Here is a 26326-nt window from a genome sequence, read left to right as displayed (position 1 = left end):
AAACTCACTGAACCAACTTCGCTGCCTCCTCCTTCATCCCATCTACTTCTGTCCTTTGGAACAGTCTCCAACTCTGTCCTCCCAAAATATCACAACCCTCAGCTGTTCAAGCAAAATGTGAACAGATTCCCCCTTTCTTCTATTCTTCTTGCCCCACACACATAGCAGTGATATACTATAGGTCTTGTGGCCTTTTGTGTGTGGATCAGATATTAAAAAAAAAATAAATAAAAAAAATAATATACAGAGAAGTGTTCAAACCAGTTTTAACATATGGATCAGAGAGTTGGGTAAGAAATAAAGGAGTTGACCAAAGGATGGAAATAACATATGAGAATTGTCAGAACTGAAGGAGATGAACAGATGCCTTCACTGGCAAACATGAAGTGAACTTCCACTGTACCTTCAGTTTTATTAATCTGATACTGCTTACCTTTAGTTTTATTTTGGAGTGCATTAAAAAAATTATTGTCAAATCTGTTTGACCACGATTTTTTGAGGCATGAGTTTTTTATTCTCCAAATGAGTGAAATTTGATAACACCTATTAGTGATATGGATAAACACTTAGGAGTAGAGCAAAGCTTTGAACATGCAATAAAACATGTCTATTTTATTGTGCCTCTTTTTCATTCTAGATACTATTCACAAGATATATCCTTGTTATTCTGCATGAGACCAGATGTAAACCTAAATATTTGTTCTTTATCTGTAACTACCTGGAAACGAAAACAAAACTACTCACAAAAATTTGGGCCAATATTTGGTGGGCACGAAAAAAAGATGCCCAACACACAATGCCCCATATATCTTTTTGCTAGAAAGATCAGAAAAATATTATCCAAATTAGACACACAAAAAAAAGTCTCCTTGCCCTGATGGCATTCCTCCAATTGTCTTGAAAGTTTGTGCACCAGAACTGACTCCTATCCTATGTCGTCTGTATATGTGCTCTTACTCCACTGGTATCTATCCCACAGCCTGGAAATTGATGTATATTCAACCCATTCCCAAGAAGGGTGACAAGTCACTGCCATCCAACTACCGCCCTATCTCGCTCACCTCAGTCCTGTCTAAAGTAATGGAAAAAAAAATCACCAATTCCCAACTCCTACACTACCTTGAAGGCACCCACCTAATAAACGGCCACCAGTATGGATTCCATTACTGCCAATCAACAGGAGATCAGCTCACATATGTCGCCCATCTCTGGACAAATGCTATGGAGAAGTTTGGTGAATCTCAATTGGTTGCACTTGATATCTCCAAGCTTTTGACTGGGTCTGGCACAAAGGCTTACTAGGCAAACTGCCATTGTTTGGTCTGTCTCAGGACTTCTGTAGTTGGATTGCTAGCTTTCTGTCTGGATGCATTCTTGTGTGATGGTGGATAGTTCCTTATCCTCTCACCATTCAATTAATACCATGGTTCCACAAGGTTCTGTCCTCTCACCAACCCTCTTCCTGCTATATATATCAATGACCTACTTCAATTGGCCCACAACCCGATACTCAGTTTTGCAGATGACAGCACATTGCGCTCCTCCCTTTCATTTGGTAAACCTTACTCTACACAACTTACCTCAACCTACAGAACATCAGCTACCACTGCCCTCAATTCTAATCTCCAAGCCATTCTGCAATGGGGTTCATATAACCTCATCAATTTTAATACTAATAAAAACCATTTTTTCCCCACTATTATTTTTGACAATAATCAAATTTCCAGCCAATTTGAGATTTCTCTTCCTGGAATTACGCTAACATCAAGCCTCTCCTGGGGTAAACATATTGCAACCATTACATCCTCGCCTTCATAAAACTAGGATTTCTCTTTCGCTCAATTTTACTTCATCCCTGAACAGCTGTTAACCTTATACAAATCACAAATCTGCCCCAGCTATTGAATACTACTCTCACATATAGGGTGCCCCCCCCCCAAAAAAAAAAGCTTCCTCAAAATGCTTGACTCAATATTAACTTACCAACTCACCCCCCCCTACTTTTGCACAGACACAGATGTTTGGTTTCTGCAATATGTATATTCTTCTACAAATATTTCTATGGGAAATGTTCATCTGAAGTAGCATCCATAATTCCCCCACTTAGTACTAAGCTCGTTTGAACATGTGCAGCTGCCTGCTCAGCATCCCTTCACAGTGCACCTTGAAACCCACAGAACAAGTTTCTTTTCCTCTTTCTTCATCCCTGCAACTGCTGTATTGTGTTTGTCTTCCCCCCCTGTTGTTTCCCAAGGAATACAATATACAGTCTTTTAAATCAAATATAAACAAGTTTCTCCTTTCCCAACCCACTATCCATATATGGTACTAATGTACTATAGGTTGATCAACCAACCTTTCATGTATGGGCTGAACATTAAAAAAAAAAAAAAAACAATGTGATACATGGCTTGTAATCTATTTATCCCAAAATGCATAACTTTATATTTCTCGGCATTAAACTGACATCCACTAACTTTTGCCCATACTGACAACCTATTTAAATTGTCCTGCAAGCTTTCCACATCACCTTGATTAACTATTACTCTTTCTAATTTTGCATCAGCAAACAACTGAATATTTCCTTTCAGGTTATTTTCTATATCATTTATGTACAAATTAAGCAGCACTGAACCTTACAGCACATCACCCATTTTCTCCTCCATACACCACTTTTTGATATCTGTCCAGCAGCTACCCAGCTGCGGGGGAAATGTTTCAGCACTTGGCTACAGGGATCAGAACAGAGGGTCATCCCTGGAAGTTGAATAAAGGTGTGGTTAGTTGGGGTGTGAGGACTAGATTTTTTACTTGGAGAGTTGTGAATGAGCGGAATGGGTTGCCAGAGTCAGTTATGAGTGCTTTCCTCTGTTAATGGGTTGTTCTAGGAGAGGTATAGATTGGGTCTTCCGTGATGAGTCTGTTTGGAAGTGCCCGTATAATCATCATCATACGTATCAAGGATTTAGGCCTAGCATGGCCTGTTCCGGCCTTAGAAGTCATCGTTTAAGAGGACGTCCTGGTTTTCTTTTTCCTAATGGCTTGTACTTTAAGGCTTGTTTTGGTAATCTTTCTGTTTTCATTCTTTGAACGTGTTCCATCCATTTATGTTTATATTTTTTAATTTTTTCTGTTACTGGTTCTTGGTTTAATTCTTTCATAATATCTTCGTTTCTTTTGTGATCAAATAGGGTATACTTTGCAGTTTTTCTCATAAACTTCATTTCTGCTGTTGTTATTCTTTGTTTGTCTTTTTGTTTTATTGTCCAGATTTCGCTTCCATACATTAAGACGGGTAAGGCTAATGTATTGTATACTTTTAGCCTGGTTTGTTTTTGAACTAGGTTTGGTTTAAATATAGAGTTAATTACACCTGTTATTTTTAAATATTTTGCAATTTTTACGTTTATATCTTTTTCATTTTCATATATGATCATACATCCTAGGTAGTTAAATGAATTCACCTGTTCTAAGATCTTGTTATCTATTACTATTTTAGTTCTTGCTGGATCTTGTCCTTTAAAGGCTATAGTTTTTGATTTTTCCATTGATATTATCATACCATAATCTTTGGTATCTCATTTAGATTTAAAATGGCTTTCTGTAAGTTATCTTCAGAATTTGTAATTATTATTTGGTGACTGCAAAGAGGAGAGTGTTTAAGTTGACTGTAAGTGAAAGTTTAATTCCTTGATGTAAATTTTTACTCCATTTTATTATTATTTCATTTAAGTAGATATTAAAAAGAGTTGCTGAGAGGGGACATCCCTGTCGGACCCCTTGGTTTATCTCTCTTGTATATGATAGCTCGTGATTTAATCTTATTTGTATTTGATTATTTTCATATGTACTTGTGATAGCTTTTAGGATATTATTTGGTATTTGTCTTTCTTTTAATATGTTAAATAATATGTTTCTTTTAACTTTGTCAAACGCTTTTTCAAAGTCAATAAATGCAATATGTGTTTCTAAATTAAATTCTCTTCTTTTCTCTATTATTAATTTTAGGCAAAAGGCTGGGTCTATACATGATCGTCATTTTCTAAATCCATTCTGTATACCTCTAGAATAAAGTTTTCGGAATATTTCATTAGTTTGTTATTTAAGATTCTGCTATATATTTTGTAACATATATATATAATAATATAATAATAATAATAAATTGTCTATAATTTTTATAATAGCTTCTGTGTAGTACCGTAGTTTTTTGCCATTTCCTCCTAACTTTCTGTAATGTTGGTAACATACATATTTCTTTTGTTCTCCAAGGCTGATCTTAACAGATTTTCCTTTGTCCATAATAGGCTCTAGAGTTCACTGTATCTTTATAGTTCAAAGAATAATTAAAGTACAAGTGAAATAAATGTACCAACCATATTAAGCAAGTGTGAGCAAATGAAGTTTGCATGATGTGATTGATGTGAAATCATTAGTCCCTAGTGAAGATACTGTCATGTGCAAACTTTGTTTGCTTACACTTGGATAAAGGATAAAACCAAGAATATAATTTCTTGGCATCTTTAATTTATAGTATAACCAAGTGAAAAAACTTCCAACATCTATCTCCAATCTAGAGTATTAATTTCAGCAATAAGGTGGGACACTGTGTTGCACAGTGGGCAGGAGACAGATCTGGAGCTGGAAGGAAATGCCATCAGGAAGGTGAGTGGCTTTAGATACTTAGGTTCAACAGTGGAAGAAGATGGAGGAGCTGAGAAGGAAGTGGGTTGGAGGAACTGGAGGGAGATGGCTGGAGTGTTATGTGATAAGAGGGTGCTGATCAATCCGAAAGGCAAAATCTATAGGACAGTAGTGAGGCCAGCTATGACGTATGCGATAGAAACTGTGGCCCAGAGGAAAAATAACATCGACAGGATGGAAGTAGCAGAGATGAGAATGCTTAGGTGGATGTGCAGTGTGACCAGAAAAGATCATCTGAGAAATGACTATGTGAGGGGAACAGTGAAAGTTACGAACTTAGGAGCGAAGATACAGGAGGCAAGGTTGAGATAGTTTGGTCATGTGATGAGGAGGGAGGATGAATATGTGGGAAGAAGGGTCATGCAGATGGATGTGCAAGGAAGGCGGAAGTGTGGGCGGCCAAAGAAGAGATGGAGGGAGCTGGTAGAAGAGGACTTGAGAATAAAGAACTTGGATGTGGTGACAGCCCAAGATAGGAGGATGTGGAGGAGACTCATCATCAACAGTGACCCCACTTAAGTGGGAGAAGCTGCAGAAGAAGAAGAATAAGATGGGACACCTTTTGCTACTTGTATATTAGAAATATATGACTTCTGCATTACTTCAACTTTGATATCTCTTCTGGGTCTGGATGCCACTGATGAGACCTCAATAAAGGTAAAAACTGGTCTGGGTAGTGGCCCTTCCTATTAGTCATTAGTCCCTATATAAAAGTAGCCCAGTCATGAAGATACTTCACATGCAAACTTTGTTTGCTTACACTTGGATAGCACACCAAGAATATAATATCTTGACATCTTTAATTTATAGATACCATCTGCATTCAGAAAAGTTATTCTTCCACATTCATTCTTTGTTTTACTTGCAACATAACAATTTTTTTTTTTTTTTTTTTGGTTTTTAACTTTGCTCATAACTTTTCTGGCTTTTATTTTATATATTTCATTACTCCTCTGTCATCCTTATTCTCATGATATTCCTTACACACATTTTCTTCTTGAGGATCTCTTCCTTTATCAGTAAAGTTGTGCATCCATTTCATTCCCACCCTATTTGTTCTTCAAACTCTACAGATGTTGTGATACTGCATCATTTAAGCATCGTTTCAAAGACTCCTATTTGCTGCTGTTATCCTTCCCTTTCAGCAGCTGATACCATAAGACCGAACATAGTATTGGTATTGAGTTTGTCATAATTTCCAGCTTTGTAATTCAGCATGTCATAATTGGAGCATCCATATACAGTCAATCCTTTAATTATGATGTATGCAATATACTAGGAATAAGAAGAGGCTAGGAATAAGAAAAGTCTCATTGGCTATGTTATTGTTGATAGTGATGTTTTCTCCCTGGTGCAGGACACCAGAGCGTACAGAGGATTTGAAATTGGAAGTGATCACTATTTAGCCTTGAGCAGGATAAAATTGAATTTCATATTGAAAAGAATAACATGTAAAAAAGTTTTAAAGTGAATAAAAGTTGAGCAGCTCTCAGATGTGAACTGTAGACTAAAATACACAAAGATTATTAAAGAAAAATGAAAGAGTTTGAGAACAGGAATCAAACCTCAGAGATTCAGTGGCAAACTCTGAAGAAAGCATTGATTGATTCTGACCGAGAGGCATGTGGTGAGGTTGTCTGCAAGGATAAAAAAATCAGAACTTCCCGGTGGACACAGGAAGTTAAAGAGGCAGTGAAGGAAAAGAAGAAAGCATATCAAAAGTTCCTGTCAAATAAGTCAGCTTGTGCTCTTAGAAAATACAGAGACAAATGCAAGAATGCTAAACACTGTGTCAAACAAGCTAAACAAAAGTCATGGGAGGACTTTAGCAAAAATATAGAAAATAAATATCAAGAAGGTGGCAAAATATTCTGGAGGTTGTTGAAGAAGCTTAGGAATGGAAGAAAGAGTGCTGTAAAAGGAGTTAGAGATGATAAAGGTGACATGAAAACTGGAGAAAAAAGATATTATTGAAGTATGGAGTAATTACTTTGAAAAACTGCTAAATGAAACAAGCAGTGATGACAGCACAGTGGTAAAAAACACTGACCAGGCATGCAGGCAGGAATACATATCCATACTTGAAGTAGAAAAAGCCATCAAAGGCATGAAATGTGGAAAGGCAGCTAGATTAGATGATATTCGACCAGAAATGCTGAAGTATGGTGGTATAAGAGTCTTACAGTGGCTGCACTGCATAGTTCAGAAAGCCTGGACAGAGGGACGAATTCCCGATGATTGGAGTAGAGCTCTCATAGTACCCATATATAAAAAGGGAAATAAAACTGAATGTGAGAATTACAGAGGTATTTCCCTACTGAGTGTTCCTGGCAAGATCTATGCAAGTATACTTGAGAAACGGTTGAGAAGGATTGTGGAAGAAAAGCTTGGTGAAGAACAAGCTGGATTCAGGCCAAACAGAGGCTGTCAGGATCAGATCTTCACTTTACGACAAATAGTCGAGAAAGTATGGGAATATAACAAAGATCTGTATTTAAGTTTTGTCAATTTGGAAATGGCATATGATAAGGTGCCAAGAGAGAAGCTATTCAATACGCTGCAGTTATATGGTGTCGATGTTGCAATATATCAAGCAATACTTAGTCTTTATTTGAGTTGTAAGTCAGCAGTTAGAATTAAAGGAAGTACAGGAAGATGGTTTAATGTTAAATCTGGTGTGAGACAAGGATGTGCATTATCCCCTCTGTTATTCATTATCTATATGGATCACATTATGAAGGAAAGTGGTATTAAACATGATATCAAAATTGGAGATGTAATGTCAGCTCTTTGCTTTATGTGGATGATGTTATACTTCTAAATAAATCCGCTAGAAGTCTGCAAGATTCTCTGACTAAATTGAATAACTGTTGTAATAGATATGGTATGAAGGTCAGCAATAAAAAGACAAAGGCAGAATCATTGAAAATGTCAACTGTGTTGTGAATGGAGAACCTGTGGAACAAGTAAAACATTTCAGCTACTTAGGCATGATTTTTAGTTAAGACAGTAAATTAAATATAGAAATAGACAACAGAATCAGCATAGCTGGTATGGTGGGAAGTCAATTGAATAAATTCATATGGAATAAGAGAGAAATTAGTCGGAACACTAAATTAGCTGTATACAAGACACTGTTCAAACCAGTTTTAACTTATGGATCTGAGAGCTAGGTCAGAAGTAAAACACTTGACCAAAGACTAGAGACCTCAGATATGAGAGTTCTGAGAAAGATTATAGGCGTGAACAGATGGCATCAATGGCAATATCATATTAAAAATGAGGATATTAGGAAAGGACTTGACATTGTTAGCATCCAGGAATGCATTAGCAGAGCTAATCTCATGTGGTATGGTCACCTAAACAGAATGGGCGGGGAAAGATTAGCAAAACAAATGTTCTCTGCCAGGTTGGCACCAAAACGACCCAGAGGAAGACCAAGATATAGGTGGATTGATACGGTACAAAGTGCCTTAGATGATAGAAATATAAGATCTGATAATGTTGGCGTCTTGACAAGTAACAGACTGATTTGGAGGAAAATTGTAGATAGGAAGTTAGTAATGATATAATTTTTTTCATGTAGTACTATCTTATCCTGTACACCCCTTGTGGGTACATGGCAGGAATTCGATGATGATGCAATATACAACCATTTTTATTTATGATACTCAGCCTATTAACACGTTCATCCAATATTACCTCACTCCTGAAACCCATTGAAAAGGTATTATTGCTGCTTTAAAGACATAGTATTTAAGAAATACTTTTGTTCAGACTCTTGCTGCTACTGAGAGTGAAAAATCCTCAGACTTGGAAGGAATATAATATCTTTCATTGTACAAAGACTGTTGATGCAGTATGAAGCAAGGTGATAGCAGAGCATATGAATGGTGTTTTGAAAGAAGCCGCTGAAAATATATGTTCATACATTAAAAGGATTCAACAAAGCCTTACAAGAGAGGGCTGCTGGCTAAAAAGCAGTTGGTAGTTGATAATAAAGATGTAGTGCAGTTGGTGGAAGCTGGGGAAAGTCTTTTCAAATGAAGACTGGATAGAGCTAAAAGTTTGTGGATGAAAAAGTCGAGTCCCAAAATTTTACAGTGGTGAAATTGGCAGAGATATTTGCTTCTGTTGATAAGTTAATTTAGTTGTTTGCAGAAATGGACCCCACCATGGAGAGATTTAGCCAAGTAGACAGAATGATGCAATCTGTAAGTGCTTGCTACAGAGAAATTCATGCAGGAAAGAAAAGGAAACTTTTGCAGACTAAGTTGAATGTAATATACTTTATTTTAAAGAATTGCATTCCTACTGTTACCTTACTCCCTGAAGATGAGCCTAAATTCTGCAAATTTTGCATTGAGGGAACCATTTTTTTTTTTTTAATGATGATCCCATATATGAAAGTTCATGGTGTAATATATTGTTGTTTCTTTAAAATCTTATTGAATATTTATTCTTACCAAATCCTATTAAATCTTTGTCTTCTGCACCTTTGTAAAATATTTACTTTCTTTGCTTTTCCTTTTATATATTCTGTCTATCTACTTCCTTGCTTAAATTTATTCTTGCCCTCCCCCTTTTCTGTAGCTAGATAGACCTTGTGTAATAAGTCTATGTATCAGTCCCTGAGCAATCGCACAATATTAATTAAGAAATTTATTTATTTGTAATGACTACATCACTTAATTGACCCTTTTATGTTTGAAAGTCAGGGTGAGGAGAAAACAAAAATAAATTAATACTTCTATACAATTTCTTTATATGCAAGTCGTAGCTCGTAACTTTATTCTATTCCGCAGGTTCGTTAATATTTTTGGGATAGTGCATTGGCTAAGGAATGAGAACCAGGTAATTACAAAACAAAAACATGTTTATTATCAAACTAAAGGATGTGATACAAAGCACATAAAAGTTAATAAAAGAATTACTTAATCTAAAGCACTTTAACACACAAAGACAACTTGCTATCTAAGCAGCAGAAACTATAGCACGTTCACTATCAGAAAACTTATTGTACTTTGAACTAACAGTGTCTTCTATGACACCATTTGGCCTGCAAGCATGCATAAATATTCCAAGAAGGATTACATTAACTTTCTTCCAACACATTCAATACTTAATTGATACAATTTCAGATACTAACACAAGCAATTTATGAATTAGACATACTTAGCAATATATGTTCTTCCCTTATTCAAAATTCAATTTAACTGCCAGTTAACAAGTAACCTCTCTCAATCCTTTACGATTTCAAGTTACATTCACATAACATATTACAACAAAATAATGGCTTACTTGCTAACATTCTTGAGAGGAAAGTCCGATTTATATTTTGTAAACAGTAAGGTGATAGGGAGATTGTTCCAAAGAATAGAAGTGGATGGAATGAAGGAGGCTGATGAGATGTTTGCTTGATATGTTTGGAGTTGAAAAGTGTATGGGTGTTGGCCTTACACTGTTAGGCCAACACTGCATAGTCAGATTTTCTGAATTTGAAAATTTGTTGTGATGACATAACCTCCTCTTCCTTCTCTGATGAATCACCTAATTAATAAACCAACAGTTTTGAAGAATTACTCTTGCTCAATGTGCTTAGAGCTCAATGTTACTTGTAAGTTTTTTTTTTGTAATGTTACTTTTCACACAGTGAAAAGAATAGGATAACTAGTAAACAAACCTGATATCAAAATTGGAGATGTTAATGCCAGCTCTTTGCTTTATGCAGACGATGTTATACTTCTAAATAAATCTGCTACAAGTCTGCAAGATTCCTTGACTAAATTGAATAACTGTTGTAATAGATATGGTATGAAGGCCAGCAATAACAAGACAAAAACAATAAAAATAGGCAGAAGCATTGAAATCAACTGCATTGTGAATGGAGAATAAATCAAGACTGGTATGGTAGGACATCAACTGAATAAATTTATATGGAATAAGAGAGAAATTAGTCAAAACACTAAATTAGCTGTATACAAGATAGTGTTCAACCAATTTTAACTTATGGATCTGAGAACTGGTTTAAAACTAGAACACTTGACAAAAGACTAGAGACCACAGATATGAGAGTCCTGAGAAAGATTAGGGGCATGAACAGATGGCATCAATGGCAATATCATATTAAAAACGAGGATATTAGGAAAGAACTTAATGTTGTCAGCATACAGGAATGTGTTAGCAGATCTAATCTCAGGTGGTATGGTCACTTAAACAGAATGGACCAGGAAAGATTAGCAAAACAAGTGTTCTCTGCCAGGTTGAGAAGAAAAAGACCCAGAGGAAGACCGAGTTATAGGTGAATTGATATGGTAAAAAGTGCCTTAGAAGACAGAAGTATAAGATCTGATAATGTTGGAGTCTTGACAGATAACAGATTGATTTGGTGGGAAATTGTAGATAGGAAGGTAGTAATGATGTAAATTTTTCATGTAGTACATGTACACCCCTTGAGGGTACATGGCAGGAATTTGATGATGATATAAACAGCTGAGAGAGATGTGTGTGAAAGAAAGAGATGCAGGAATTTTTGGAATGAGTTAGTGGAAAGTTCCATTAGTAGTAGTCTCATAAATAAAGACATTTAAAAGTTTTAGCTGTTATGTTATAAAGATAACTAGAATAACAGGAAGAAAGAAATTAAAGGAACTTGATAAATGAAGTTTTTGACAATGAAGCTGCTACAATAGCACAGTCAGAAAAATTACTCCTTGTAATATCTATCAGGGAAATACTGATTATAGTCTCCCACAAAACTTTAAACTTTTCCAGAGGCATAATATGTGAGTTGGACCTCCTTGATGTTCCTGATGAAGAGATATGTACCGAACCCATAGACCAAGAAGTGACAGCAATAGGAAGAATCGTGATGCATAGGGACGAGCATCTGGTTCCCACCAGAAACATCATCCTTACCTTTAACAAACCAAAACCACCACCAACTGTCAAAGCTAGATATCCTAACTATCCGGTACAGCTCTATATCCCAAACTCCTTAATAATGCTTTAAATGTCAGAAATACAGTAATTCTCAAGCTACCTGTCATAGCTCCACCATCTGTGCCTGATGTGGCCTTAAAGAACATGAGAATAAAGATTGTAAGATCAAAACACCAAAATGCATTTTGAAGCATTCCAAATGTGGAAGAACAAAAATGGAGAGTTAAAAACAGTGTAATGCATCGCATACCAGGAGACAAATAGACAGCAAACCACAACAATAGCAACATCTGCTAAACTATCTTACACTGAAAAGCAACTATAAAGAAAGTTTCAGTTGGGACATTGACAAGGATGTCAATCCTGCCTTCTCACAACTACAACATCCCTGAAAGATATGATTTGTTTGCTATCTCCTTTGAACAAATGAAAGAGAAAAAAAAAAGTATTGACTCCTGAAGATATGCCAAGAAAAGGGTCCTAATACATGAAGATTGTCTTATTAAAAAAATAGTAGAACCTGCAACACAGAGGATCAAAGATATGCCTCTGGACCTTTATTAGATGGTCCATCAACAGATACCCATGCTCACCCTCAGTTTTCTCACTGTTTAAATGGGAAACAGATGACAACCTATTTGGGAGCCATTATTTTCTTGTGATATCCAGTTTTCTACATGGACACCTATTCACTACATTACAGATATCACGGTGGAAAATTGAGTAAACTGGCTGTGCCACTTTTTTTCCTCATTAGCAGATTTTGATTCTTCAACAGTCAGTTTATCTCCTATTAGTGATGCAGTGGAGCATGTAGCAGAGTATATTATAGCAGCAGCAACAACTGCAATTCCTAAAACAGCTAGTAGGTGCCCATGTTTTCCTAAGCCATGGTGGAATGATGACTGCACAGCAGATGATTGCAATATAGCTCAGAAGAAAACTGGGGTACTTTCTGCAGGTACTCCACAACAACAAATCTAATTGCTTTCAAACGTGTCCCCACTCGAGCTAGATATGTCTGTTACCTGAGCCAAAAGAATCCTGGATCCAATTTATTTCTTCTATATCAAGATTCACCAATAGCAAAGAATATGTGTAAAAAGATGGAAAATGAAAGGCCAATATTCCACCCACTGGCTTTCTTTCCTTGAACACAATGGTTGCACATTGGTGATCCAATAGTGATTGCCTATTGGATGGAAAAACTTTTGAAAAAGCACTGGCAACATCTTATCCCTCCAAGTTCCTTGCCCAAAAATACAAAGCAGAAAAACAATTCAGTTTTGTTTGAATGGCATAGAAGAATACAACAGGCTGTTTACCAAAGAAGAAATGAAAGCTGCTTTGCATAAATGTTATCCAACTGCTCTTGGACCAGATAATATCCATTATGAGGTCCTAAAACATCTGTTGTCATCATCTCCATGGATTAACTGGCAAATTTCCCAATACTTGGCAAAAGCAATTATAATTGTCTTTCCTAACCAAATGAAGGATCTAGAATTCTCAAATAACTACCATCCAGTTGCTTTGACTAGCTGTTTGTGCAAGATTCTTGAAAAAAATGGTAAACTCTCATCTTTGCATGACAGGCCATTCATCTTAACATGATAATGAAAGACAAAGCTAAAAACCTTATGATGATGATGATATTAAAGTAGAAAGTGTATCACATAATAACAGTCCTCCTGAAAATTTAAAATTATAAGCAGCTCTCACTATAACAAACACCGTGATGGAATTTTTATTCACTCTAAGAAGGTACTGAGAATTCTCAGCTAAAGTAACAATTCTATTATAAAGAAATTTACTGTAATAGACTATTTCTTTACTTCTATTTAAGTTCATTGTAGTTTGAGTGTTATATGTACTTTTGTGAATTATTTAATTTTCACAAAATGTATGATGGGCTACCCAAAAGTTCAGGGAATTAGAATAGTGTGTGTGAACCAGTTGTATTACAGCTTTCTGCTACTATAAGGGACAAGCAGTGCCCTTTATGAATCAATATGCCAACAGCTGGTAAGCTAAGAGATCGCATTCTTGGGTTTCGTGTGCTTTTGTAATATTGTGTTTTAGTGATTTTCTTCTCTAATTGAAATGATGAATTTTGAGGAGCAAAGATTCATCATCAAATTTTGCGTCAACCTCCAAAAAATAAAAAATAATAATAATAAAAAAAAACCTACAGTCAAAACTCAGTTGATAGCAGCAGTTGTTGTAGTGGAAGTTGCCAAATGTACTGTCAGAAAAGCATGTCTAATTTGCAGCAATGTTCAAGTTAATGTTGATTTTTTTTTTTTTTTTTGACATCCAAGTCATTGTCCACAACAAGGAATTCTTCCACCCCCTCCCCCTCCCCCAAGTCAGACAGTCAAACAGCAAGTTTTACTGTGAGGTTTTGAAGCAGCTAAGGGAGAGCATTTGACATAAATATCTAGACAATGGAAGAGCAACGACTGGATTCTCCCCCGTGTCAACATACCTGCCCACACATCACTTGTTCGATGGTTCCTGGCTTCCAAAAATACGACAGTCATTTCCCATTCACCCGAGCTCGATCCTGCTACTTTTTTTCTGTTTCCCCAAGATGAAATTCTGGCTAAAAGGGCGTCATTTTGACATGATTGAGAAGATTCAGGCAGAATCGCAGGATGTTGTCAATAGTCACGAAATTCTCTGAACTTTTGATATTACCTCATATATATATATATATATATATATATACATACACACACCAGCCTGTAGTTTCTTTTTCTCCATATATTAACTTTGAATCGGTAAGTTATTTTTCATATTGCCTGTACTGAAAGAAATGTACTTTCACTCAGTTATCATCAAAGTCTCTTAGTATAGATTGATTACATACAGTTGCTTAATATTTTAAAATGAAAATCAACAGGTTTTATATTTAACAATGCAAAAATGTAGTGAGCTGGATAATTTGGAAATATGTCCTAGAACCACATGTAATGTTTTCGACCCAGGCCTCCATTAAGCAGGATGAAATATATCTACTATTTAGGCATTACATTCACAAATGTGTATGTTTGCATATTTGAACCCACAGCCTCTTGAGTGGAGAGATTGGAGAGTTGGTGCACTTTTCATTTGACCGTCTATGTCAGCAAATACTCAGATATGATGTTTAAATCAAATATTGGAATATTTTCACATATCATTTACTTAAAGTCTCTATAGGTTAGTTGTTTTAAACAGAGCCCTTTGTTTGGAAAGACCTGGTTTCAAATCCCAGAACCTCTATCAGGGCTTTTCAGTTAAAAGTGAGTTAGCTGATCTCATATGAAAGTGAAGGAATATTTTCTCTCAGAAACTTGGATTTTTTATCCTTCAAAACAGGCAAACTGGCCTTATGACCTTACATATTTACAGACACGAAATACTTGCACTTCATGAATGCACAGAGAAATGGCAAGCCAGCTTCATTAATTAAAGATACCAAGAAATTATAACTTAGTTTAATCCTTTATCCCAGTTTAAGCAAACAAAGTTTGTGCCTGAAGTATTTTCAGGACTTGGGGCAACTCGTATAAGGAAGCTAAGACTTCACATCACTTGCCTTAGTATCCCATAATGAAAAGCACATCTAATTGCAGATATGTATAATGCTATGCATTATGGGAATGGTCACTCCCAGACTTATTTTGACCTTTATTGTGATCTCTCCAGTGGGAGCCAGACTAAGAGGTTGCAGTAATGCAGAAGTCATATTTTCATATACGAGTTGCTGAAATACGAGTGTTATATCTTATTATTGAATTACTCTGGGATTAGAGAAAGGTTGTTGGAAGTTTTTTCACTTGGTTATACTATAAATTAAAGATACTAAGAAATTATATACTTGGTTTAGTCCTTTATCCAAGTGTAAGCAAACAAAGTTGGTGTCTGAAGTATTTTCAGTACTTGGAGCAACTTGCATAAGGAAGCTAAGACTTCATTCTGAAGTCTTAGCTTCCTTATACGAGTTGCCTGGTCGAAACTGGTCTGGGTAGTGACCCTTCCCATAATGCATAGCATTATACATGTCAGCAAGGAGATGTGTTTTGCATTTTGGGATACCAAGGCAAGTGATATGAAGTCTTAGCTTCCTTATACGAGTTGCCCTAAGTCCTGAAAATACTTCAGGCGCAAACTTTGTTTGCTTACACTTGGATAAAGGATTAAACCAAGTATATAATTTCTTGGTATCTTTAATTTATAGTATAATCAAGTGAAAAAACTTCCAACAGCTTCATTAATTGGCTCTAACTCCTAATCATGGACTCAAACCATCTTGGATGGATAACTTACTTAATCCAACACAGTTTCATTAATGCAGTTTTAAATATTAAATACAAGGATGGCCAATTCTTCTCAAGCAAAAATTTAAAAAAAAAAAAAAAAAAGTCTAATGAAGAAGTGCAAATATAATGTTTTTAAATAGTACAAATGCCAAATAACAAGCAGCATATAAAGCATATGTGATCAATGTGCCTCTGTTGTCAAGACATCGGACTAGCTAGTTGTTTTTTACTAATATTTAGGAGTATCTGTATATCATGTATTGTACATATTGCTGATTTCCTACACTAAACATAATTACTTGAATCATATTTAATCTTATTTACTAGCAGAAAAATTCTATTATGGCTAAAGTCTATTATAATTCTGTTTAATTTTTGGTATTTGTATTTCTAGTTAGCATATTATTATATGAAAAAAGGATGGAAGACATGCCTAGTATGTGCTGATACGTTTAGAGCAGGTGCTTTTGACCAGCTGAAACAGAATGCTACCAAAGCAAGAATTCCTTTTTATGGAAGGTAGGTATTCATTGCATAGAAAATACTTAAAAAAGTTTAGAAATTGTGATTTTCTTGTATTTATGTGCTACTGCCTTTTATAAAGGGAAGTTCTAATATTAAAACTTAATGTCTTATGGGAGCTTTGAATTTTAGTAATTTTATGATAGTCATTTTTTCATAATTATGTAATATATAAATTATATCACTCTAAATTTAGGTAGTTTCAACTTTCTGTATTAGTTGGAATAATAGATTTTAAAAATAAATTACAACATTGGCAATAGAAAGCTTAATTATCCATTAATTCTGGACTTTTTTTTTTTATTATATATGTTCACTGCATATCGTAAATTTACTATTGGTAGGAAATCACTGGATAAATTTATGAAGACTTCATTTTTAACAACCTTTCAGCCAAGTCCCATTTGTATTACAAGTGCACTTCAGCTAGGTTATGATGGAATAATAAGTAAATATTAAATAGTAAATGGAATAATAAGCATATAAATAGAGAAATTAAATTTGTAAAAAAATTCGATAAGTAATATGATACAGAGAAGAGCTCAGTATGAACTGAGTCATAGAACTTGGGAAGTGAGGATATATATTTTATTAAAAAAATCTTAGATTATTTGTAGATCAGTTTTGAGTCATGCACAGGATGATTACCAAGAATTCTACTAAGTACCATTTTAATTTTCTAGATAGTTTCAGCTTATGGAGTAGAGACTGTAGATAAAGTTTGTTCCTTTCATTGTTGTCCTACTAATTATGGACGACCAGAGAAAAGAAGGCAAAATATCTGTTGCTTGTTATAGGCAGCTACGTTGGTGTCCCTATGTATTGGGTTTCAAAATTTTTTTCTAAATTACAGTTCTTGTTTATGGGTAATTCATGTCATTAATATGACTTGAATTTATTTAAGATCTGTGTCATTAACAGATAATGAAATCGTGGTAAACTTCAGTGTTATCCCATTATTTACTAATATTGATTTAAAGGATATATTTGAATTAATACAAGTTGCCTCCTGATGTTATCCTATCCTTCAGTTTCATTTCATGCAAGATATTTTACTTATAAAGTAAAATATCTTGCTTGAAAGAAGGGGCACTGGGAGTATTAATTCACCAGAAGCATTTAAAAAAAAACAATTATTCTTTAATATTTTCCCCAACTTCATTGTTAGTTTTGATTTATGAATGAGGTGTTTGCTATCTGGTTGTCATCCACAATTTGTTAATTTTCTCAATAAAATCAGTCATATACATTGCTGCATGAAGTTTGCTATTAAAAAAAAGAAAAATAATTCATTAGCATTTCTTGAATGTTAATAAACTGGTTCCTCTTTCTCTGTGTGCGTGCTATAATTATTAGTTGTTTTATCATTTGTTATGTTACTCTTTCTTGATCTTCACATTTTCCATCTGTGGGCCTGAGAAGAAGAATCTCGGGCCAAATTACTCTTGTAATGCCTATTTTATTTCCCTTTTTATAGATGGGTACTATGAGAGCTCCACTCCAGTCATCTGGAAGTCAACCTGACCATTTCTTGTAAATTAGTGTAGCCATTGTAAAACTTATACCTCCATATTTGAGCATTTCATCTGGTCAAATATCATCTGCTTCAGCTGACTCTCTTCATTATATGCTTTTGATATCTTTTTCTACTTTGTGTATTGTACTCCTGATTATATTCCTCTGGATTAATTTCTAGCATGTTCTGTTATTTCTTGTTACAATTAGCATTCCTTCGAATTAATTACTTCAGGCATGCATACATTAATTAAGGTATGCATGCCAAAGACTCATCTCTAGATGAGTCTTTTTTTTTTTTTTTAAAGCGCCTCCGTAGCACAGTTGGAAGAATGACAGTACGTTGTGCCCTTTGATTAGAAAAAGCCTAAGTTCAATTCTCGTTGTGATGGGAAGAATTTTTATATGGACTTTTTCAATCGAAGGTGAGTTAGCTGATCTCATATGGAGATAGCAGGGTTTTTTCTTCCAGAAACTTGGGTTTTTTCATTTCTTAAAACTTTTAGTACTGTTTTATAGTATTAAAAGTTTTTAATACTGGCTGAAACTTGTAATACTGTAATGCACATATCTTCGAGTTCTTACCTAAAGGTCTTTAATGATTCTTGTGACAAGCTAAAATGCAAATTTGAATCACTGGTCAGCATACCTAGATCCAGTAATAATACTATTGATATAGATAAAGTAGTTATAAATGTTTCCGGACGTCCACTAACAGACTGTGAACATTTTGTTTTATCAAAAGGACATGATTTTGCTGTTATGCCGAATAAGGTGCCACTTATGGATTTTTTTCACAACATAGACAGGGGTATTCGATCCTTATCCAAAAAACAGCCAACAGATGATGTTTTGAATGTGCACAAATTCTTTTTCATGCCAAACCTCCTCGTCCTAATCTTTCTTACTCTGAGTTTAAAGCATTGAAATCACTGAAGAATAACAATAATTTAATTATTACGAAAGCTGATAAGGGGAAGGCTGTAGTGATTCAAGATAGGAAGGAATATGAGAGAAAAATGTCTCTTTTACTTCCCAACTGTTCAACTTATGGGCCTCTTACGTTGGATCCTACCCGGAGTCAATTGAAGAGACTTAATTCTCTTATAGATAATGTATCTACATGGAATGAAGATCAAAAGAAAAAACTTAAAACCTTCTTTGGTCGTCCACCTATATTGTATGGTCTTCCAAAAGTTCATAAACCAGGTATTCCGTTAAGACCAGTTGTAGATTGTATAGGTTGCCCCACTTACAAAATCTCAAAATTTTTATCAAATTTACTCTCCTCTTCAACTAGAAGAACTGATACTTATATAAAAAAAATACTTTGGATTTCAAAAATAAAATTTCAGATCTTCATTTGGATGTTTCTGATATCATGATCAGTTTAGATGTTGTTTCTTTATTTACAAATGTGCCTCTTTCGGAAAGCATTGAATTACTACAACTGGAATTTCCTTCAGACATTGTAAACGTATTTGATTTTGTAATAAATTCTGGTTATTTTTCCTTTAAAAATAAGTTGTATCAACAGATTGAAGGAACAACAATGGGTAATCCTCTTTCTCCTGCTATCTCCAATTTTTTTATGGAACATTTTGAACAACATTTCTCCCAGACCTACTCATTGGTTCAGATATGTCGATGACATTTTTGCTGTATGGAATGGCTCTTCGGATGAACTTCATCAATTTCTCACTAAGTTAAACGCATTTCATCCTAGGATCAAGTTTACCCTAGAAGTAGAATCAAATAAGCCTTTTTAGATCTTCTAATTCTTCGCCAACCAGATGGTAACCTAGATTTCTCAGGTTATAGAAAGAAGACTCATACAGTCCATTATATCCATGCGGAATCTCATCACCATCCCAGTCAAAAGGCAAGAACTATTAAAACACTGGTTCATCGGGCCGCCCCTTTTGTTCTTCAGACAATCTTTTACAAAAAGAACTACAATATATAACTTCTTCCTTTCTATCTAATGGTTATAAGAATTGCTTCATTAAAAGAACTTTGAGTAGTTTTAATATGTCTTCCTCTTCAAACACAGAAGAAGTAGTGCGCATTATTATCCCTTATGTACAAGGCATCAGTGAACGTATAGCAAAAGTTTTAAAACCACTGAATATTTTTGTTGCCTTTCGACCGTTTAGAAAAATCTCCACCTTTTTCTCTTCTCTTAAGGACAAGCTTCCACATCTTAAACATCCAGGTGTCTACCAGATTCCGTGCTCTTGTGGATTATCTTATTTCGGAGAAACGGGAAGATCTGCCTCTATTCAGCTAGAAGAACACCAATCTTATATTGAATACTTTAAACTTGAAAAGTCTGGACTTGCAGAACATGCCATCTTTACTAGACACAGAGTTCATTGGAGAAAGACAAGAGTTCTTCACAAAAGTCAGTTTCTCATGGAATGCCTTTAAAGAAACATATGAAACTCTACTTCATTCTCCTAACTTAAACAGATCCGATGGCTTACGTCTAACCCCTTTATGGGAGATAGTCCTTTACAAATCAGCTAATCTTTCCTAACTTTTTATTGTATCGATTTTTTTTTTTTTTTTTTTTTTTTTTTTTTTTTTTTTTTTTTTTTTTTTTTTTTTTAAGGAATTTTATTGACCTTTTTAGTTATCTTACACCAGCTACTTAGGTGGGGCTTTTTGGAATTGTCAGTTATTGTTTAATTTGAGCTTAATATGTACTGAAGATGCCTGTGACACACAGGTGAAAATTATGCTATTAAATAATCTTTGTACATGAGTTTTCTCCGTTATTAATTTTGTATCAACTCATCACTGTTATACCTGAGGAATATGCGACTTCCTTTCCTACTACAATGTTATCTTTTACTCTCCTCAGCAACCTCCTGATATCCATTCCTATTCTCCTTGTTGCCATTCAAGTCATTTGTGCCCACTACCAACTCTTTTGCTTGCTTGCTAATTCTCATATCAAGTGCTTGAGTCATTCTGTTCAATCTATCCCCATCAAAAGCAAACATTATGCACCTTCTCATTAACCACGCCTCTAAAAATCACATCCCCATACATGGGCATTTTCGAATCATTTGATGTTGCTTTCATGCTACCATCTTTTATTTCAGCCTTCGTCTCTCTTCTATTCTTTTTTTTTTTTAATGTGGCTCCTACACACAAAAGATTTATTTCTAAACCTATAGTGCATTTCATACCATGGTCAGGCTAGGTTTTTTCCCCATTTTCATTGATTTTATGTATTTTTTTTTGTATTTTTACTTATTTTTACATAGTATGGAAACTCTGCTCTAGAGACCAAATATGGAACTCTTTAGAACCACTTCAGGCCTCTTATAAGCAGGGCAGTGAGCATTGAAATTCATCTCCCACCCAATGACAATCACAAACATCCATGCCCACAGCAGAATATGCTAACCACTCAGGCAACCAGGCCAAGTGAAATGGTTAGCACACCTGTTATTCTCCTCATTTTACTCCACAGTTGCTTCATCCTCATCAACTCTTTCAAATCCTAAATCGCCTTCTTACTGCTCTCGCTATCTCTACCAAGTCAGTTGCACTTTCATCCTCTCTACCTATTGCACTTACTATCTTACAGTCCATTGGTTTAACTTTTGCGTATGCTATCATACCATCACTTCCATTCATCTCATCTGTACTCTTTCACAATTCTTTTACTGTCATTTAAACCCAGATCTCCATTCAGTATAATTCATTTATAGTGGATGGAGTAATATTCACTTTCAGTTTCACAGCTTTCATCATTAACTTCCATTACCTCATTTTCTCCACTTCTGACAAGTCTCACATTTCTGGCTCATAAAATGTCTGCGACACTCTCTCTTTCTAACTCTTGTATCATAATCCATTTTCTCTTGGCAATGAATACACAACACACATGCACACGCTATATTTTACAAAACCCCCATTTCTCAAAACCCCTGAACAAATGATGACTTGGCCACCATTATTCTCATTCTCATTGATGCCACGAATAGCATGATTTATGTATTGTACACATTATAAATACAGGTAACCCTCGTATAATGCAGATGTTAGGTTCTGCAAAAATGGCGCGTTATATAAATTGCATTATGCAAGACTCAGATCACATAGAAAAAGTAGGGTTATTTTCCGAAATATAATTTTAAAGATTATATAAACAATGACATAGCCAACAAAAAAAATATTTTTATTTAATTCAGGTAATTCATGTAAGTTAAGAAAACATATAAACTATGAAACAAATACATAATATAAAATTATAAAAAAATTATAAATTGTACATAAACTTCATTGCACATAACACATAAATGTTTTAGGCAAAATAAAATAAAGTGTATATTTTTATCATCATCACTCTCTACAAAACTAACATTTTGTAGATGTTCTTTATTTACAAGTGGCCACACATCGTCATCACTTGAAATCTCTTGGACATCAGTTGTATAATTCTCGTTGCATACTTTGGCTGGTTTAGTTATCAAGAAGTCAGTAATAAGACCTTGCTTACCACTATGCTGCAATTTTTTATTAAGTTCATAATATGGAGCTAAACAAATATCCAATTGTCTCGTGAATTTTCCAGAGTGCTCCATTGAGAGATCATTATCCATAAAATAACTTTCTTCCCAAGACCATTCCTTCATAATCATCATAATCAGAATCTTCGGCAGAACTTTCCCCACCATTTGGTTCGATGTCTTCTATTAATTGTAGAGTTCCTCCTCATGTAAATCTATTTCACCATCAATTAATTCACTATTGAAGAGATTGGAGCACTTATGAAGAAGTTCTCGAAGGTTGAGTCTCATGTGCTGACTGAAACCGAATGTATCTTCAGTCTTGTTCAATTGTTACCTTGGCAGTTTACAGTTGGATGGGTCCTCCACGTTCTTGAAATGGTTAGGCCATCATTTTTGTTGAGATTTGGGTTGTGTTTGAGTATTTCACATGACTCTTTAAATTTTCTCTCAAACCAGGTTTTGGTGCAGTGTAAGGACTTAGTATTGATTGGAAAAATACGAAGTCCCTACACCGCACCAAAACCTGGTTTGAGAGAAAATTTAAAGAGTCATGTGAAATGCTCAAACACAACCCAAATCTCAACAAAAATGATGGTCTAACCATTTTAAGAATGTGGAGGACCCATCTACAACCTGTATAACAACCCAAACTAGCCATAGAAAAATCCCACTACAAGAAGACAACCTGGTGAAGTGTTTGTAACATTCAACAGCAACTGAAAGAAATCTTATTATAACAATCAGAACTATCTAGAAGAATATTTATACATGAGGACTTTAGCAGTTTATTGTAGTTGTATTTATTTATTTTTTTATATATTATTTATTATTATTATTATTATTATTTTTTTAATTTATTTTATTTTATTTTTTATCACTAGAGGTCAGGCTAGGGAAAAGGATTTAGTAACTACGTAGATTTAGTTTACCCAGTATACAGGGCATGAGCATGTAGCTTGGTTCCTTATACACTTGTATTCTTCTGATGATGACCTCGACACAGGGGTCGAAACGTCAAGTTTTATTTTATTAGTAATTAATAAAATAATCTGTTCAATATGTGTGTTTTTTGTGCCCCTAAATTTACAAATATGAGTAGATGCTACTGATTCCCTAAATTATAAATTATTTAAACAGTTAGCAAATTCTCTTACTCTCTTTACTGGCTCTACCACATCTTGTATAAAAAACTAATCATTTTAAAACTTCTTGAAAATCATAGTTTTGACATCGCTTCACTGTTCACTAACATTCCCTTTGATGATACCTTATCACTTTGTAAAAAATAGGTTTTCCTTCTAATATCACAGATCTCTTTACCTTTGCAATACACTGCATATATTTCTCTTGGAAGAACAAACTTTACAAACAGATACAGGGTACCTTTGTGGGCTCTCTCATCCACCCATTGTCAGTGTTTTCATGGCAGATTTTGAAAAACATGCTCTTGAATCTTATCTGGCCAAGATATGTTGATGTTTTCTCTGTTTGGCCTAGTGGCCCAGACACATTGGATTCTTTATTTTGTCACCTTTATAGTCTTCACCCTGGAATCCAATTTACAATAGATATGAGAGTCCTGAGAAAGATTAGGGGCACAAACAGATGACATCAATGGCAATATCATATTAAAAATGAGGATATTAGGAAAGAACTTTACATTGTCAGCATCTAGGAATGTGTTAGCAGAGCTAATCTCAGGTGGTATGGTCACTTAAACAGAATGGGCAAGGAAAGATTAGCAAAACAAGTATTCTCTGCCAGGTTGGCAGGACAAAGACTCAGAGGAAGACCAAGATATAGGTGGATTGATATGGTAAAAAGCGCCTTAGACAATAGAAATATAAGATCTGATAATGTTGGAGTCTTGACAAGTAACAGACTGATTTGGAGGAAATTTGTAGATAGGAGGTTAGTAATGATGTAAATTTTTCATGTAGTACTATCATATCCTGTACTCGAGGGTAAATGGCAGGAATTCGATGATGATGAAGAAACTAATAATAACGTAGTTTTTTTAGACACCTTAATGACACATTTGCTTAATGATAACCTGTTCTTTTCATCATACAGGAAACTCACTCATACAGGCAGATATGTTTACTCACTTTCCTGTTATTTCCCCTCTCAGCAATATAGTATAATTAAAACACTGACCAGTAGAGCCTATAACCTTTATTCAAATGAGGCTCCTCTTGCAGTAGAACTAAGTCATATACACCACACTTTTCTTTCTGATGGCAACAGTTCTCACAGAATGCAGGGAAAAAAAAATCACTCCTTCCTGCTATCTGTGACCTTTTCTTCAGAAGGATTTTAGTAATGATATCACTAAAAATAACCAGAATCTTAAAGAAATGCAGCTTCTGCATAGCTTGAAGCCTGTTCCTGAAAGTTGGCTTACTATGAAGCAGACAGGAAGATCAGCTAGCTACCATCTGCATAGAAGAACATAAAAAATGCATCAGCAGTCATGACTATGGTCAATCAGGCCTTGCATACCATGCTCTGTTGCAGCAAATTTAGAAGTGAAAGACTATTTTAGAATCTCCAGCAGTTCTCAAAAATTAGCTGAACTTGAATAAATATGGGTGCATAAAACTTTCCAAAATTTGGGAAATCATTAATTCCTTCAAGATTCCATTTTACATCCTAGGCAACCAACAGGGATCCACAGAGGGTGCTCCACCTACTTATGACTCTAGTCTTTTGTCCACTTTATCCAACGTAAGATTACTTCATGTAATTTTACGTTGCCTTTGTGCACACGCACACATGTTCCAAGTCTTATACTACTCCCTAAAGATGACTGAGATGAAATATTGGGAAAATTAAATAGTATTTTTAATCCTTTCTCAGTGCTGTTTCATTCCATTAAGCCTCCAACATGAGTTCCTCTTAGTACTAAAGCCTTAACACATGAATGCCAAAATATCATATCAGTTGTTGAAGTACATGCATGCACACACACTGACAAGCAGTGATAAGGAAGCTGTTATTTGTTTATGAGGTTTTGATATGTTCACATCTGGAGTATGGTGCACAGATCTTGGTTACTTGTGCTCCTTAGAGATGAGGAAGTAGTAGAAAGGAACCACAGGCAATTAACCAAGATTGTGTCAGGCCTGTGGATTCAGTCCTCCTCATGAGGATAGGTTGAATATTTGTGGACTGAAACATTTGTTGATATGTGAGAAAGAGGGTATGTGATTGAAACATAAGTTACCACAGAGGTTTATTGGATTGATGTAGAGGAAATTGTTCAGTTCAGGATGAAAAGGGAGAGAACAAGGAATCATTCCTGAAAATTAGGATGCAGATAGTAGCAAAGAGTGTGAGGATTACATTTTTTGTTTGGAGATTGGTGAATGAATGGATTGGCTTACTAGTTTCTCATAAAGCACTTTGTCAGAATGATTTGGAGAAGCATGATACATATTTTATGAATAATGGACCTCCTGTGATTAGTCGTTGGACAGCATGGAGATGATAATAATAATATCCTTTTTAATATATAATGATCAAATTATTATTATTATTAACACCATCAAATCTGCATAGAGTAGAAGGATTAGCCATGTTTCACTGGCGTGTGCGCATACACACACAGCTCTTATGGAATAATCACTGGTGATAGGAAAACACGCCTTAAATGAAATTTACCACCTGACCCAGCCTAATTGACCAAGTGGATAGCATACCCACTCTTCAACAAACAAGTCATGAGTTAGAGTCTCACCTGTGGACATGTGTTTGTAAATACCTGCTCTGGATGAGCTGGTATTGTTCCTCGAGGTTATAAGACTTTTT

At 35.0% G+C, this 26326-nt stretch overlaps 1 protein-coding gene across 1 annotated transcript in view; it reads left to right on the top strand.

The window, feature by feature from the left end:
* Srp54k (signal recognition particle 54k) overlaps positions 1-26326 on the top strand; it is a 197087-nt gene that overhangs the window by 64879 nt on the left and 105882 nt on the right. Inside the window, exon 5 of the mRNA XM_090399586.1 lies at positions 16345-16469. Within this exon, the coding sequence (XP_090255712.1) occupies positions 16345-16469 (125 nt within the window). The remainder of the gene's footprint in view (positions 1-16344; positions 16470-26326) is intronic.

This window comes from Typopeltis vanoorti, chromosome 10 (genome assembly GCF_054136105.1).
Source record: "Typopeltis vanoorti isolate ZY-2024b chromosome 10, IOZ_Tvanoo_1.0, whole genome shotgun sequence".
NCBI lineage: Eukaryota > Metazoa > Arthropoda > Arachnida > Uropygi > Thelyphonidae > Typopeltis > Typopeltis vanoorti.
The sequence above is the reverse complement of the archived record's forward strand: the minus strand, read 5'-3'. Positions and strand labels throughout refer to the sequence as shown.